The following is a 12,110-nucleotide window of genomic DNA, read 5'->3' as shown; positions in this document are numbered from 1 at the left end:
TTCCTTAAGAGGCTTGTGTAATTTAACTTCAGTAAAATATTTCAACTATTCTGGATCAATTCAGTACAAACAGAGGTTAATTGTTAAACTTAGGCCTTGCTAGTAACTTGGTAAAACTTAGACTATGCGGACGGATACAATGCTCTAGTCTGGGGAAGACCAGACGAGGAGAGATCAGTGTGGGATCGCAACCCGTTCTCGCAAATTTAATAAGTCAATATTGACTTATTATATATGTGCATAGGTGACATACTTAACATAATAGATACCCTTAAAAAGATTCATAGAAAACACCAAACTTACCTAACCTACTTAGTATCTTAAGATAAGCATCTTATTGCTTCGTAATTACAATTATTACCTAACCTATAAGAGGTATAGGTTCAGTAATAATTGTAATTACGAAGAAATAAGATGCTTATCTTAAGATACTAACAAGGTTAGGTAAGGTTGGTGTTTTCTATGAATCTTTTTAAGGGTATCTATTATGTTTAGTATATCACCTATGCACATAGTTAATAAGTCAATATTGACTTTACGAATTTGCGAGAACGGGTTGGGGATCAAGAGCAACTGGGGGAGGTCAACCATCTCACCTCTCCCCCAAGACCAGCACTCCACCCAAGCTGGTCAACATAGAGGTATAGTTGCTATTGTTATTTATAGGGATAGTCAATTAATTGCCTCAAATGCCAAGTAGGGAGTGTTAAAGTCATAGGGAGTGTTCCTCTTTAGATTTTGTTTTAGTTTTCTTTTAATAAATTAATTAGTTAGTAATTTGTCCTTTCATTATTTCCATGTGTATGTTATATTTATGTGGACTTGTCCTGGTCACGTGGTCCCTACGAGGCAGAGTTGAATTGGGCGCCGATTCTAACACCAAATCGGAAGTCATCTTTACCGTTGATTGTGAATTAATTCCACACTCAAGATCCGAGGTTATAAACTACTAGTGGGGATCAAGCCCCAAGGTTGACTAATTAGCATGATCGATCCAGACCTCGATCATTGCTCAGTGTTACTGGTCTGGTGGTGGCGGCGGAGGCGACTCTAGGGTTTTGCTCAAAGCCTAGGTCACGTCATACGGGTTGTAGAATCCTAAGTCGGTCAATCGTCTTAGGACCACGTGGCGTGGAGTCGGCTTTAGTAAAAGTTTTGGAGTCCCTTGGTAGAGAATAAAAAGTAAGAATACGGGTAGAGGAAGGAAAAGGAGGAAAGATCATTCGAGAACCCCGCCCGTGTTACAATGGGAGGTGTTCCACCCACTGAGAGGCACTGCTCCCTCTACATGGGAGGTGTTCCACCCACTGAGAGGCACTGCTCCCTCTACATGGAAGGTGTTCCACCCACTGAGGCACTGCTCCCTCTACATGGGAGGTGTTCCACCCACTGAGAGGCACTGCTCCCTCTACATGGGAGGTGTTCCACCCACTGAGAGGCACTGCTCCCTCTACATGGGAGGTGTTCCACCCACTGAGAGGCACTGCTCCCTTTACATGGGAGGTGTTCCACCCACTGAGAGGCACTGCTCCCTCTACATGGGAGGTGTTCCACCCACTGAGAGGCACTGCTCCCTCTACATGGGAGGTGTTCCACCCACTGAGAGGCACTGCTCCCTCTACATGGAAGGTGTTCCACCCACTGAGGCACTGCTCCCTTTACATGGAAGGTGTTCCACCCACTGAGAGGCACTGCTCCCTCTACATGGGAGGTGTTCCACCCACTGAGAGGCACTGCTCCCTCTACATGGGAGGTGTTCCACCCACTGAGAGGCACTGCTCCCTCTACATGGAAGGTGTTCCACCCACTGAGGCACTGCTCCCTCTACATGAAAGGTGTTCCACCCACTGAGAGGCACTGCTCCCTCTACATGGAAGGTGTTCCACCCACTGAGAGGCACTGCTCCCTCTACATGGGAGGTGTTCCACCCACTGAGAGGCACTGCTCCCTCTACATGGGAGGTGTTCCACCCACTGAGAGGCACTGTTCCCTCTACATGGGAGGTGTTCCACCCACTGAGAGGCACTGCTCCCTCTACATGGGAGGTGTTCCACCCACTGAGAGGCACTGCTCCCTCTACATGGGAGGTGTTCCACCCACTGAGAGGCACTGCTCCCACTACATGGGAGGTGTTCCACCCACTGTGAGGCACTGCTCCCACTACATGGGAGGTGTTCCACCCACTGAGAGGCACTGCTCCCTCTACATGGGAGTGTTCCACCCACTGAGAGGCACTGCTCCCTCTACAGGGGAGGTGTTCCACCCACTGAGAGGCACTGCTCCCTCTACATGGGAGTGTTCCACCCACTGAGAGGCACTGCTCCCTCTACATGGGAGGTGTTCCACCCACTGAGAGGCACTGCTCCCTCTACATGGGAGGTGTTCCACCCACTGAGAGGCACTGCTCCCTCTACATGGGAGGTGTTCCACCCACTGTGAGGCACTGCTCCCACTACATGGGAGGTGTTCCACCCACTGAGAGGCACTGCTCCCTCTACATGGGAGGTGTTCCACCCACTGAGAGGCACTGCTCCCTCTACATGGGAGGTGTTCCACCCACTGAGAGGCACTGTTCCCTCTACATGGGAGGTGTTCCACCCACTGAGAGGCACTGCTCCCTCTACATGGGAGTGTTCCACCCACTGTGAGGCACTGCTCCCACTACATGGGAGGTGTTCCACTCACTGAGAGGCACTTCTCCCTCTATATGGGAGGTGTTCCACCCACTGAGAGGCACTGCTCCCTCTACATGGGAGTGTTCCACCCACTGAGAGGCACTGCTCCCACTACATGGGAGGTGTTCCACCCACTGAGAGGCACTGCTCCCACTACATGGGAGGTGTTCCACCCACTGAGAGGCACTGCTCCCACTACATGGGAGGTGTTCCACCCACTGAGAGGCACTGCTCCCACTACATGGAAGGTGTTCCACCCACTGAGATATAATGTACACACATAGATATAATATATGTAATATATTATAGCTATATGCACCCTGTGAGTGAGGTGTGAGGCCCTCACACACCCTGTGAGTGTGTTGTGAGGCCCTCACACACCCTGTGAGTGAGGTGTGAGGCCCTCACACACCCTGTGAGTGAGGTGTGAGGCCCTCACACACCCTGTGAGTGAGGTGTAAGGCCCTCACACACCCTGTGAGTGTGTTGTGAGGCCCTCACACACCCTGTGAGTGTGTTGTGAGGCCCTCACACACCCTGTGAGTGTGTTGTGAGGCCCTCACACACTCTGTGAGTGTGTTGTGAGGCCCTCACACACCCTGTGAGTGTGTTGTGAGGCCCTCACACACTCTGTGAGTGTGTTGCGAGGCCTTACCAACCTTTTCGCACTTGTTACACAGTAATTTAATTGTTTTGACATTCACATTCTGTGTTGAATCTGGTCTTAAGGGTGTTGATGGAGGTGGCTTTTGCAGCTTCTTATCCCGGTGTTATCCACTTGCTGACCACCCGTATAGGGTAGAGATATTTCCCGTGTGTCCATATGGCCCAGGGGCCAGCACCTGAGGGCCCAGGGGCCAGCACCTGCGGGGCCTGGGGCCAGCACCTGCGGGCCCTGGGGCCAGCTCCTGCGGGCCCTGGGGCCAGCACCTGCGGGGCCTGGGGCCAGCACCTGCGGGGCCTGGGGCCAGCACCTGCGGGCCCAGAGGCCAGCACCTGCGGGCCCAGAGGCCAGCACCTGCGGGCCCTGGGGCCAGCACCTGCGGGCCCTGGGACCAGCACCTGAGGGGCCTGGGGCCAGCACCTGCGGGGCCTGGGGCCAGCACCTGCGGGCCCAGAGGCCAGCACCTGCGGGCCCTGGGGCCAGCACCTGCGGGCCCTGGGGCCAGCACCTGCGGGCCCTGGGGCCAGCACCTGCGGGCCCTGGGGCCAGCACCTGCGGGCCCTGGGGCCAGCACCTGCGGGCCCTGGGGCCAGCACCTGCGGGCCCTGGGGCCAGCACCTGCGGGCCCTGGGGCCAGCACCTGCGGGGCCTGGGGCCAGCACCTGCGGGGCCTGGGGCCAGCACCTGCGGGCCCTGGGGCCAGCACCTGCGGGCCCTGGGGCCAGCACCTGAGGGCCCAGGGGCCAGCACCTGCGGGCCCTGGGGCCAGCACCTGCGGGCCCTGGGGCCAGCACCTGCGGGCCCTGGGGCCAGCACCTGCGGGCCCTGGGGCCAGCACCTGCGGGGCCTGGGGCCAGCACCTGCGGGGCCTGGGGCCAGCACCTGCGGGCCCTGGGGCCAGCACCTGCGGGCCCTGGGGCCAGCACCTGCGGGCCCTGGGGCCAGCACCTGCGGGCCCTGGGGCCAGCACCTGAGGGCCCAGGGGCCAGCACCTGCGGGCCCAGGGGCCACGAGACGCGGGTACGTGTTGTGAGGGCCCCGGTCGGCGCCGCCGCCTCGGAAGTCACTGAGTTAATTAGTCTTCCCGCGCTGGTCGCTCTTGTGTCGCTGCCAAGTGTGGGGTTGTGGCGGGGTGACAGTAGCTCTCCTGGCTCTCACCCTCCCTCACCACTCACCCTCCCTCACCACTCACCCTCCCTCACCACTCACCCTCCCTCACCACACCACACATACACCGTAATAACGTTACGAAACACTAAAACATTTTTGTCCAAGAGTGCAGCCTAGTGTGAGCAGGTCAATACGTGCACTCGAGTCAGTAACATTGTATCCTTCACTAATGTAGCAAAAATAATCATATAACAGAGTGGAGAAGATAAACAAAAGCAAGGAGTGACTTAGCCAAGAGGGATAACAAGGGATAACATGATAACATTGTGCACGTGTACAACAGCCGCCGCTCTACGCTGCAACGTAAGATACATCAGAGAGATCTATGTCATCTGTTACTGGCTAGTAACATAGTAAAGAGAAGTAGTAACTTTAATGCGAGAATTAATATTAATGGGCATAACTTAGTTTATTATAAGTTGTTTAATGTCAATGAAAACATTTTGGTCAAGTTGCATATGGAAAACGCTGCAACTGTTTCATGTTTCAGTATCATAGCCTAAACGGAAAGGGAGAATTGTTTTTTTTTCAACTACTGTTCATATGTTCAATAAGCCTCTACAACCACTAGTTTCAAATGAAATCCTTTCTATGAGACACTTCTATCACATTAGCATATAATAAAGGATCTATATGAGCGGATTTTCCAAAATATGTTTAGTTTTACTAATACAAATTGTCAAAGTTCCCCCTAAAATAATTATGCAAATATATCATGTTTATTACTATTTATAAAATTAATAAATATACTTAGGAAAAACGCTTCCTACATATAGTAGAGACATAAACTCTACATGTAAGTTGTAAGTTTTATGTGAATTGAATACAAAATCAAAGTTTATGTTACTTGAAAAGAGATTATTAAAAAATGAAGTCTAAGGTGCTGCCATCTGTGGCTGAGGTTGACATCAACCAATTTCCTCCAAAATTGGCAGCCTTACAGATAGGCCTACGTGCAGTCACGTGTATAAGTTTGATGGCAGCCTTACAGATAGGCCTACGTGCAGTCACGTGTATAAGTTTGATGGCAGCCTTACAGATAGGCCTACGTGCAGTCACGTGTATAAGTTTGATGGCAGCCTTACAGATAGGCCTACGTGCAGTCACGTGTATAAGTTTGATGGCAGCCTTACAGATAGGCCTACGTGCAGTCACGTGTATAAGTTTGATGCAAATCGTCCAAAACAAATATGAATAAAAAAGTTGAAAACAAACACAAAAAAGTACTTATGTAAAATGTACAGATGCAGACATCACACCTGAGGTGCCCCTTGACCACAGTAATTCACTTCACTTAGACATAAGCACTCACGCCGGCCTCTTCTCTTACAAACAACGTCGCTTTTCGCTCGTATGCGTTACATATGGCCAAAAATTTTCGTACTAGAAAATGGAAACGGCTGGCGAAAGTAACGTACTGTCCCGTTTTCTGTTTTGGGTCCTCTGGCTTAATCTGGTAGATTAGGAGAGACCACTTTAAATTCACCGTTTTCTTGGCCTTTGAAACTTTAGGAGGACGGGTTGCTCGCAAACCTCTACCATCAATCAGACAATAAGAGAGCTGGCGAGAGGTACCATGCAGGTGCCAGGTACCAGGCATAATGCATAACTGGATTACCCGTCAGAAAATCCAGATGTTCTCCGTTATCCAACTTTTTCCTGACCTTGAAGCCAAGGAAGACCTTTTCCTCTTGCCTAGTGTGAGAACATGGACACTCCCTCGGTCCCTATCCTCTTGGGAACACGTAAAGTTCATGTATAATATTGATAACCGAGTCTACATGTTAACTACCCACTGGCGGGTCTCCTGCTGTGTCTGGGGGAGATGGCTACACAGCTTGGGACGCGGACATGAAGCAGATGGTCCATCGCTGAGTCACTTGTTCAACTCTGTGGTACTAAATGACTCAGCCGTAAATAGTTGAGTCTCACCATGAATTTAATCGCCCCCTTAATGGCTATCTAGTGGTTCACGGGACCACTGGAGGCATGTGTCTTTATTACTGCAGGAGTGCACCATCTTACTGCTGCAAGAGTGCACCATCTTACTGCTGCAAGAGTGCACCATCTTACTGCTGCAAGAGTGCACCATCTTACTGCTGCAACAGTGCACCATCTTACAGCAACAGTGCACCATTTTACAGCAAGAGTGCACCATCTTACAGCAAGAGTGCACCATCTTACAGCAACAGTGCACCATCTTACAGCAACAGTGCACCATCTTACAGCAACAGTGCCCCATCTTACAGCAAGAGTGCACCATCTTACAGCAACAGTACACCATCTTACAGCAACAGTGCACCATCTTACAGCAACAGTGCATCATCTTACAGCAACAGTGCACCATCTTACAGCAAGAGTGCACCATCTTACAGCAACAGTACACCATCTTACAGCAACAGTGCACCATCTTACAGCAAGAGTGCACCATCTTACAGCAACAGTGCACCATCTTACAGCAACAGTGCACCATCTTACAGCAACAGTGCACCATCTTACTGCAACAGTGCACCATCTTACTGCAACAGTGCACCATCTTACTGCAACAGTGCACCATCTTACTGCAACAGTGCACCATCTTACAGCAACAGTGCACCATCTTACAGCAACAGTGCACCATCTTACAGCAACAGTGCACCATCGTAAGTTAAAAGGAAAACCGGCAAATATTCCTCTTGACTCGTAGATACGAGAACACTCAGCTCCCGGGCCCCGCCTCCCACTACCACAACACCACACAGCTGAACCCAAATGTCATCTTGTTCTACTCAATCATTTCCTGAGAGCGTAAGTTCGAGCTGACTTAAGGCTTCATGGTGACGTTTATACATCCTAATTTAAATACTTTCTGGTAGTGGGTAGGTTAGATTAGCATTTTAAAAGCACTACAATCACCTTCTGTGGTTGATTGTTCAATATATCACTGAAGTATATGTTTAACACATCTCTCGCCCTGTCCAAGGGGGACAGAATGAAATGTATATATGCTGGTTAGCATTGTTAATGTCTGGCCACGTCTGTGGTAGGTATAAGTGCCAGGTGGGAGTTAATAATGAGTGTGTGAGGGGAAGACGGACGAGTGATGATGAGGCACGTACCAGCACGTACCAGCACGTACCGGCACGTACCAGCACGTACCGGCACGCACCAGCACGCACCAGCACGTACCAGCACGTACCAGCACGCACCAGCACGCACCAGCACGCACCAGCACGTACCGGCACGTACCGGCACGTACCGGCACGTACCAGCACGTACTCAACAATCCTCAACTCAGTAACAACTGGTGACTAACGTCAAAAAACAGCACATAAGTTTCTTCTGACGTTTCGAAGAGTTTTTTGTCATGTTTTCAGGAAAAATGAACAAACGTATTTGTCAGGTGTTAATTAGGTTTAATTAACATATATTGGATTATTTTTAACTTCAATTTAAATACAGAGGGACAGGCGTACCGCTGTAAGGTACAGTTGTGTAGTGAGCCTTCAGTCCAATTGTGTACTCCCATAGTTACCACTCTTTGGGTACAAGTACACACAGCACCGCTCCTGTGCCAGGTAAGGCCACTACGGGCTCACCATAGCCCGTGCTACTTGCCCCGCTCCTGTGCCAGGTAAGTCCACTACGGGCTCACCATAGCCCGTGCTACTTGCCCCGCTCCTGTGCCAGGTAAGTCCACTACGGCTTGTTACAGTGTCACCACCCCGTTACAACGGCTTGTTACAGTGTCACCACCCCGTTACAACGGCTGTTACAGCGTCACCACCCCGTTACAACGGCTGTTACAGTGTCACCACCCCGTTACAACGGTTGTTACAGCGTCACCACCCCGTTACAACGGTTGTTACAGCGTCACCACCCCGTTACAACGGTTGTTTCAGCGTCACCACCCCGTTACAACGGTTTATCAAAAGTATAAATGAGCAAACAACACTTGTTGAAGTTTGGGAAAAGATACGAAAAATCTGTAGAATCAGCCCAACCAAACCACTGTAACACAGCCCACTAGAACAAGCATACCACTGTACCACAGCCCACTAGAACAACCATACCACTGTACCACAGCCCACTAGAACAACCATACCACTGCACCACAGCCCACTAGAACAACCAAACCACTGTACCACAGCCCACTAGAACAACCATACCACTGTACCACAGCCCACTGGAACAACCATACCACTGCACCACAGCCCACTAGAACAACCATACCACTGCACCACAGCTCACTAGAACAACCAAACCACTGCACCACAGCCCACTAGAACAACCATACCACTGCACCACAGCTCACTAGAACAACCATACCACTGCACCACAGCCCACTAGAACAACCATACCACAGCCCACTGGAACAACCATACCACTGCACCACAGCCCACTAGAACAATCAAACCACTGTACCACAGCCCACTAGAACAACCATACCACAGCCCACTGGAACAACCATACCACTGCACCACAGCCCACTAGAACAACCATACCACTGCACCACAGCCCACTAGAACAATCAAACCACTGTACCACAGCCCACTAGAACAACCATACCACTGCACCACAGTCCACTGGAACAAGCATACCACTGTACCACAGCCCACTAGAACAACCATACCACTGCACTACAGTCCACTGGAACAAGCATACCACTGTACCACAGCCCACTAGAACAACCATACCACTGCACCACAGCCCACTAGAACAACCATACCACTGCACCACAGCCCACTAGAACAACCATACCACTGTACCACAGCCCACTAGAACAACCATACCATTGTACCACAGCCCACTAGAACAACCATACCACTGTACCACAGCCCACTGGAACAACCATACCACTGCACCACAGCCCACTAGAACAACCATACCACTGTACCACAGCCCACTAGAACAACCATACCACTGCACCACAGCCCACTAGAACAACCAAACCACTGTACCACAGCCCACTAGAACAACCAAACCACTGTACCACAGCTCACTAGAACAACCATACCACTGTACCACAGCCCACTAGAACAACCAAACCACTGTACCACAGCCCACTAGAACAACCATACCACTGTACCACAGCCCACTAGAACAACCATACCACTGTACCACAGTCCACTGGAACAAGCAAACATCCTCCTTGATCAATGGGCACTAACATCGAGCTACGACTCACTCCCAATTAACATACAGCACAAACTTAATGACACACGCCCCAACAGACAACGAACCATCAATCTTGCCTGTACAGCTATCGACGTGTCGGACCTTAATGATGTAACTGAATGGGAATTAAATCATGCAGCAAAGATGGGCAAATCAACTGCTCCTGGAGAGGGCCACTACACAGTCTGCACCGCTGACTATCATCGCTGTCTGCTCTGGTGACATCTCTGCCCCACGCAGACAGGATGAAATCAAGAAAACTGCTGAGACCAGACAGGTCTGCACCTCCATCACCTCCGACGGCTCCTGTACAGTAGTACTGCTTTCACCAGCCAATCAGAGGCTTTCCTGCCTTATCAGAGGCTTTTCCTGCCTTATCAGAGGCTTTTCCTGCCTTATTAGAGGCTTTTCCTGCCTTATCAGAGGCTTTTCCTGCCTTATCAGAGGCTTTTCCTGCCTTATCAGAGGCTTTTCCTGCCTTATCAGAGGCTTTTCCTGCCTTATCAGAGGCTTTTCCTGCCTTATCAGAGGCTTTTCCTGCCTTATCAGAGGCTTTTCCTGCCTTATCAGAGGCTTTTCCTGCCTTATCAGAGGCTTTTCCTGCCTTATCAGGCGGTGGCGCCATCTACCCAGCCTGTCCTTCTAAGGTTTCCCAACGTCAAGCAAGTAATTATCAAAAGGAGGCACCAAGCTGGGAAGGTAAATTTAAAGTAGTCTCTCCTAACCTACCAGAGCACCTAAAACAGAAAACGGGACAGTACTGTGCTGAAAATTGCTGGAATTGATGGTTGAAAAAGAGATTCACGTACGTCTTGAAAAGCATGGACTAAATACAGGCTAATCACGAATTACTGACTTAGCTATGTTATGTTAGGTATGTTAGGTTAGGTTAGGTTAGGTTAGGTTAGGTTAGGTTAGGTCATGTTAGGTTAGGTTAGGTCATGTTAGGTTAGGTCATGTTAGGTTAGGTTAGGTTAGGTCATGTTAGGTTAGGTCATGTTAGGTTAGGTTAGGTTAGGTTAGGTTAGGTTAGGTCATGTTAGGTTAGGTCATGTTAGGTTAGGTTAGGTCATGTTAGGTTAGGTTAGGTTAGGTTAGGTTAGGTTAGGTCATGTTAGGTTAGGTTAGGTCATGTTAGGTTAGGTTAGGTCATGTTAGGTTAGGTTAGGTCATGTTAGGTTAGGTTAGGTTAGGTTAGGTTAGGTTAGGTTAGGTTAGGTTAGGTCATGTTAGGTTAGGTTAGGTTAGGTTAGGTTAGGTTAGGTTAGGTCATGTTAGGTTAGGTCATGTTAGGTTAGGTTAGGTTAGGTTAGGTTAGGTCATGTTAGGTTAGGTTAGGTTAGGTTAGGTTAGGTTAGGTTAGGTCATGTTAGGTTAGGTCATGTTAGGTTAGGTTAGGTCATGTTAGGTTAGGTTAGGTCATGTTAGGTTAGGTTAGGTCATGTTAGGTTAGGTTAGGTTAGGTTAGGTTAGGTTAGGTTAGGTCATGTTAGGTTAGGTCATGTTAGGTTAGGTTAGGTTAGGTTAGGTTAGGTTAGGTTAGGTTAGGTCATGTTAGGTTAGGTCATGTTAGGTTAGGTTAGGTCATGTTAGGTTAGGTTAGGTTAGGTTAGGTTAGGTTAGGTTAGGTCATGTTAGGTTAGGTCATGTTAGGTTAGGTTAGGTCATGTTAGGTTAGGTTAGGTCATGTTAGGTTAGGTTAGGTCATGTTAGGTTAGGTTAGGTCATGTTAGGTTAGGTAGGTTAGGTTAGGTTAGGTTAGGTCATGTTAGGTTAGGTTAGGTCATGTTAGGTTAGGTAGGTTAGGTTAGGTCATGTTAGGTTAGGTAGGTTAGGTTAGGTTAGGTTAGGTTAGGTCATGTTAGGTTAGGTAGGTTAGGTTAGGTTAGGTTAGGTTAGGTCATGTTAGGTTAGGTAGGTTAGGTTAGGTTAGGTTAGGTTAGGTCATGTTAGGTTAGGTAGGTTAGGTTAGGTTAGGTTAGGTTAGGTCATGTTAGGTTAGGTAGGTTAGGTTAGGTAGGTTAGGTTAGGTCATGTTAGGTTAGGTAGGTTATTTTACAAGGATTTCTTTTAGACAAATATAATTCAGGAAAATTCGGACTCTTAGGCAACTTGGCCTGTTAGGTACAAGATTTAAATAATTAATATTTTTTAACATTGGTGCTTTCAAGGTTAATGTGTGAGTGATTCACACGAGTCCCGATTGTCTCCAAGTGTGTGAGTTTAACACCAGAGATGCTACTGAGTAGTTCCATTGTATTTTAATATTGTTAAAAGTTAATTTAGTTAGTTTAGCCTATGTGTAACCACGAATAGTTAGGTTTGAATGAGAGGACAGCCATACAAAATAGATTCTAAATAATAGTTAAGACGACTTATTTATAACTGCTGTAATTGAAATTCTTCCTCTTCATCTTGTAAAGAAGTTTCCATAGTTATATAGT

General features: G+C 48.9%; 4 protein-coding genes across 8 annotated transcripts in view; 3 read left to right on the top strand and 1 right to left on the bottom strand.

Annotated features, from left to right (window-relative positions):
• The window catches only part of LOC123754481 (TWiK family of potassium channels protein 7), a 386,952-nt gene that overhangs the window by 157,854 nt on the left and 216,988 nt on the right, over positions 1-12,110 (top strand). The gene's annotated exons all lie outside the window — the stretch shown is intronic.
• LOC138365959 (uncharacterized) lies at positions 1,829-2,311 on the top strand. The gene has a single exon (XM_069326672.1). It carries the CDS (start codon positions 1,829-1,831, stop codon positions 2,309-2,311), a length of 483 nt encoding a protein of 160 aa, XP_069182773.1.
• Positions 6,499-7,155, top strand: LOC123754686 (uncharacterized). The gene has a single exon (XM_045737155.2). The coding sequence runs from the start codon at positions 6,499-6,501 to the stop codon at positions 7,153-7,155; it is 657 nt and encodes a 218-aa protein (XP_045593111.2).
• On the bottom strand, positions 9,992-10,291 carry LOC138365958 (aspartic and glutamic acid-rich protein-like). Its single transcript, XM_069326671.1, has one exon. It carries the CDS (start codon positions 10,289-10,291, stop codon positions 9,992-9,994), a length of 300 nt encoding a protein of 99 aa, XP_069182772.1.

Source organism: Procambarus clarkii, chromosome 18, assembly GCF_040958095.1.
Source record: "Procambarus clarkii isolate CNS0578487 chromosome 18, FALCON_Pclarkii_2.0, whole genome shotgun sequence".
NCBI lineage: Eukaryota > Metazoa > Arthropoda > Malacostraca > Decapoda > Cambaridae > Procambarus > Procambarus clarkii.
The sequence above is the reverse complement of the archived record's forward strand: the minus strand, read 5'-3'. Positions and strand labels throughout refer to the sequence as shown.

Bases quoted from the DNA above. Each gene is read 5' to 3' on its own strand.
- LOC138365959 (XM_069326672.1), top strand. From the start codon at position 1,829: ATGAAAGGTGTTCCACCCACTGAGAGGCACTGCTCCCTCTACATGGAA.
- LOC138365958 (XM_069326671.1), bottom strand. From the start codon at position 10,291: ATGGCGCCACCGCCTGATAAGGCAGGAAAAGCCTCTGATAAGGCAGGA.
- LOC123754686 (XM_045737155.2), top strand. From the start codon at position 6,499: ATGTGTCTTTATTACTGCAGGAGTGCACCATCTTACTGCTGCAAGAGT.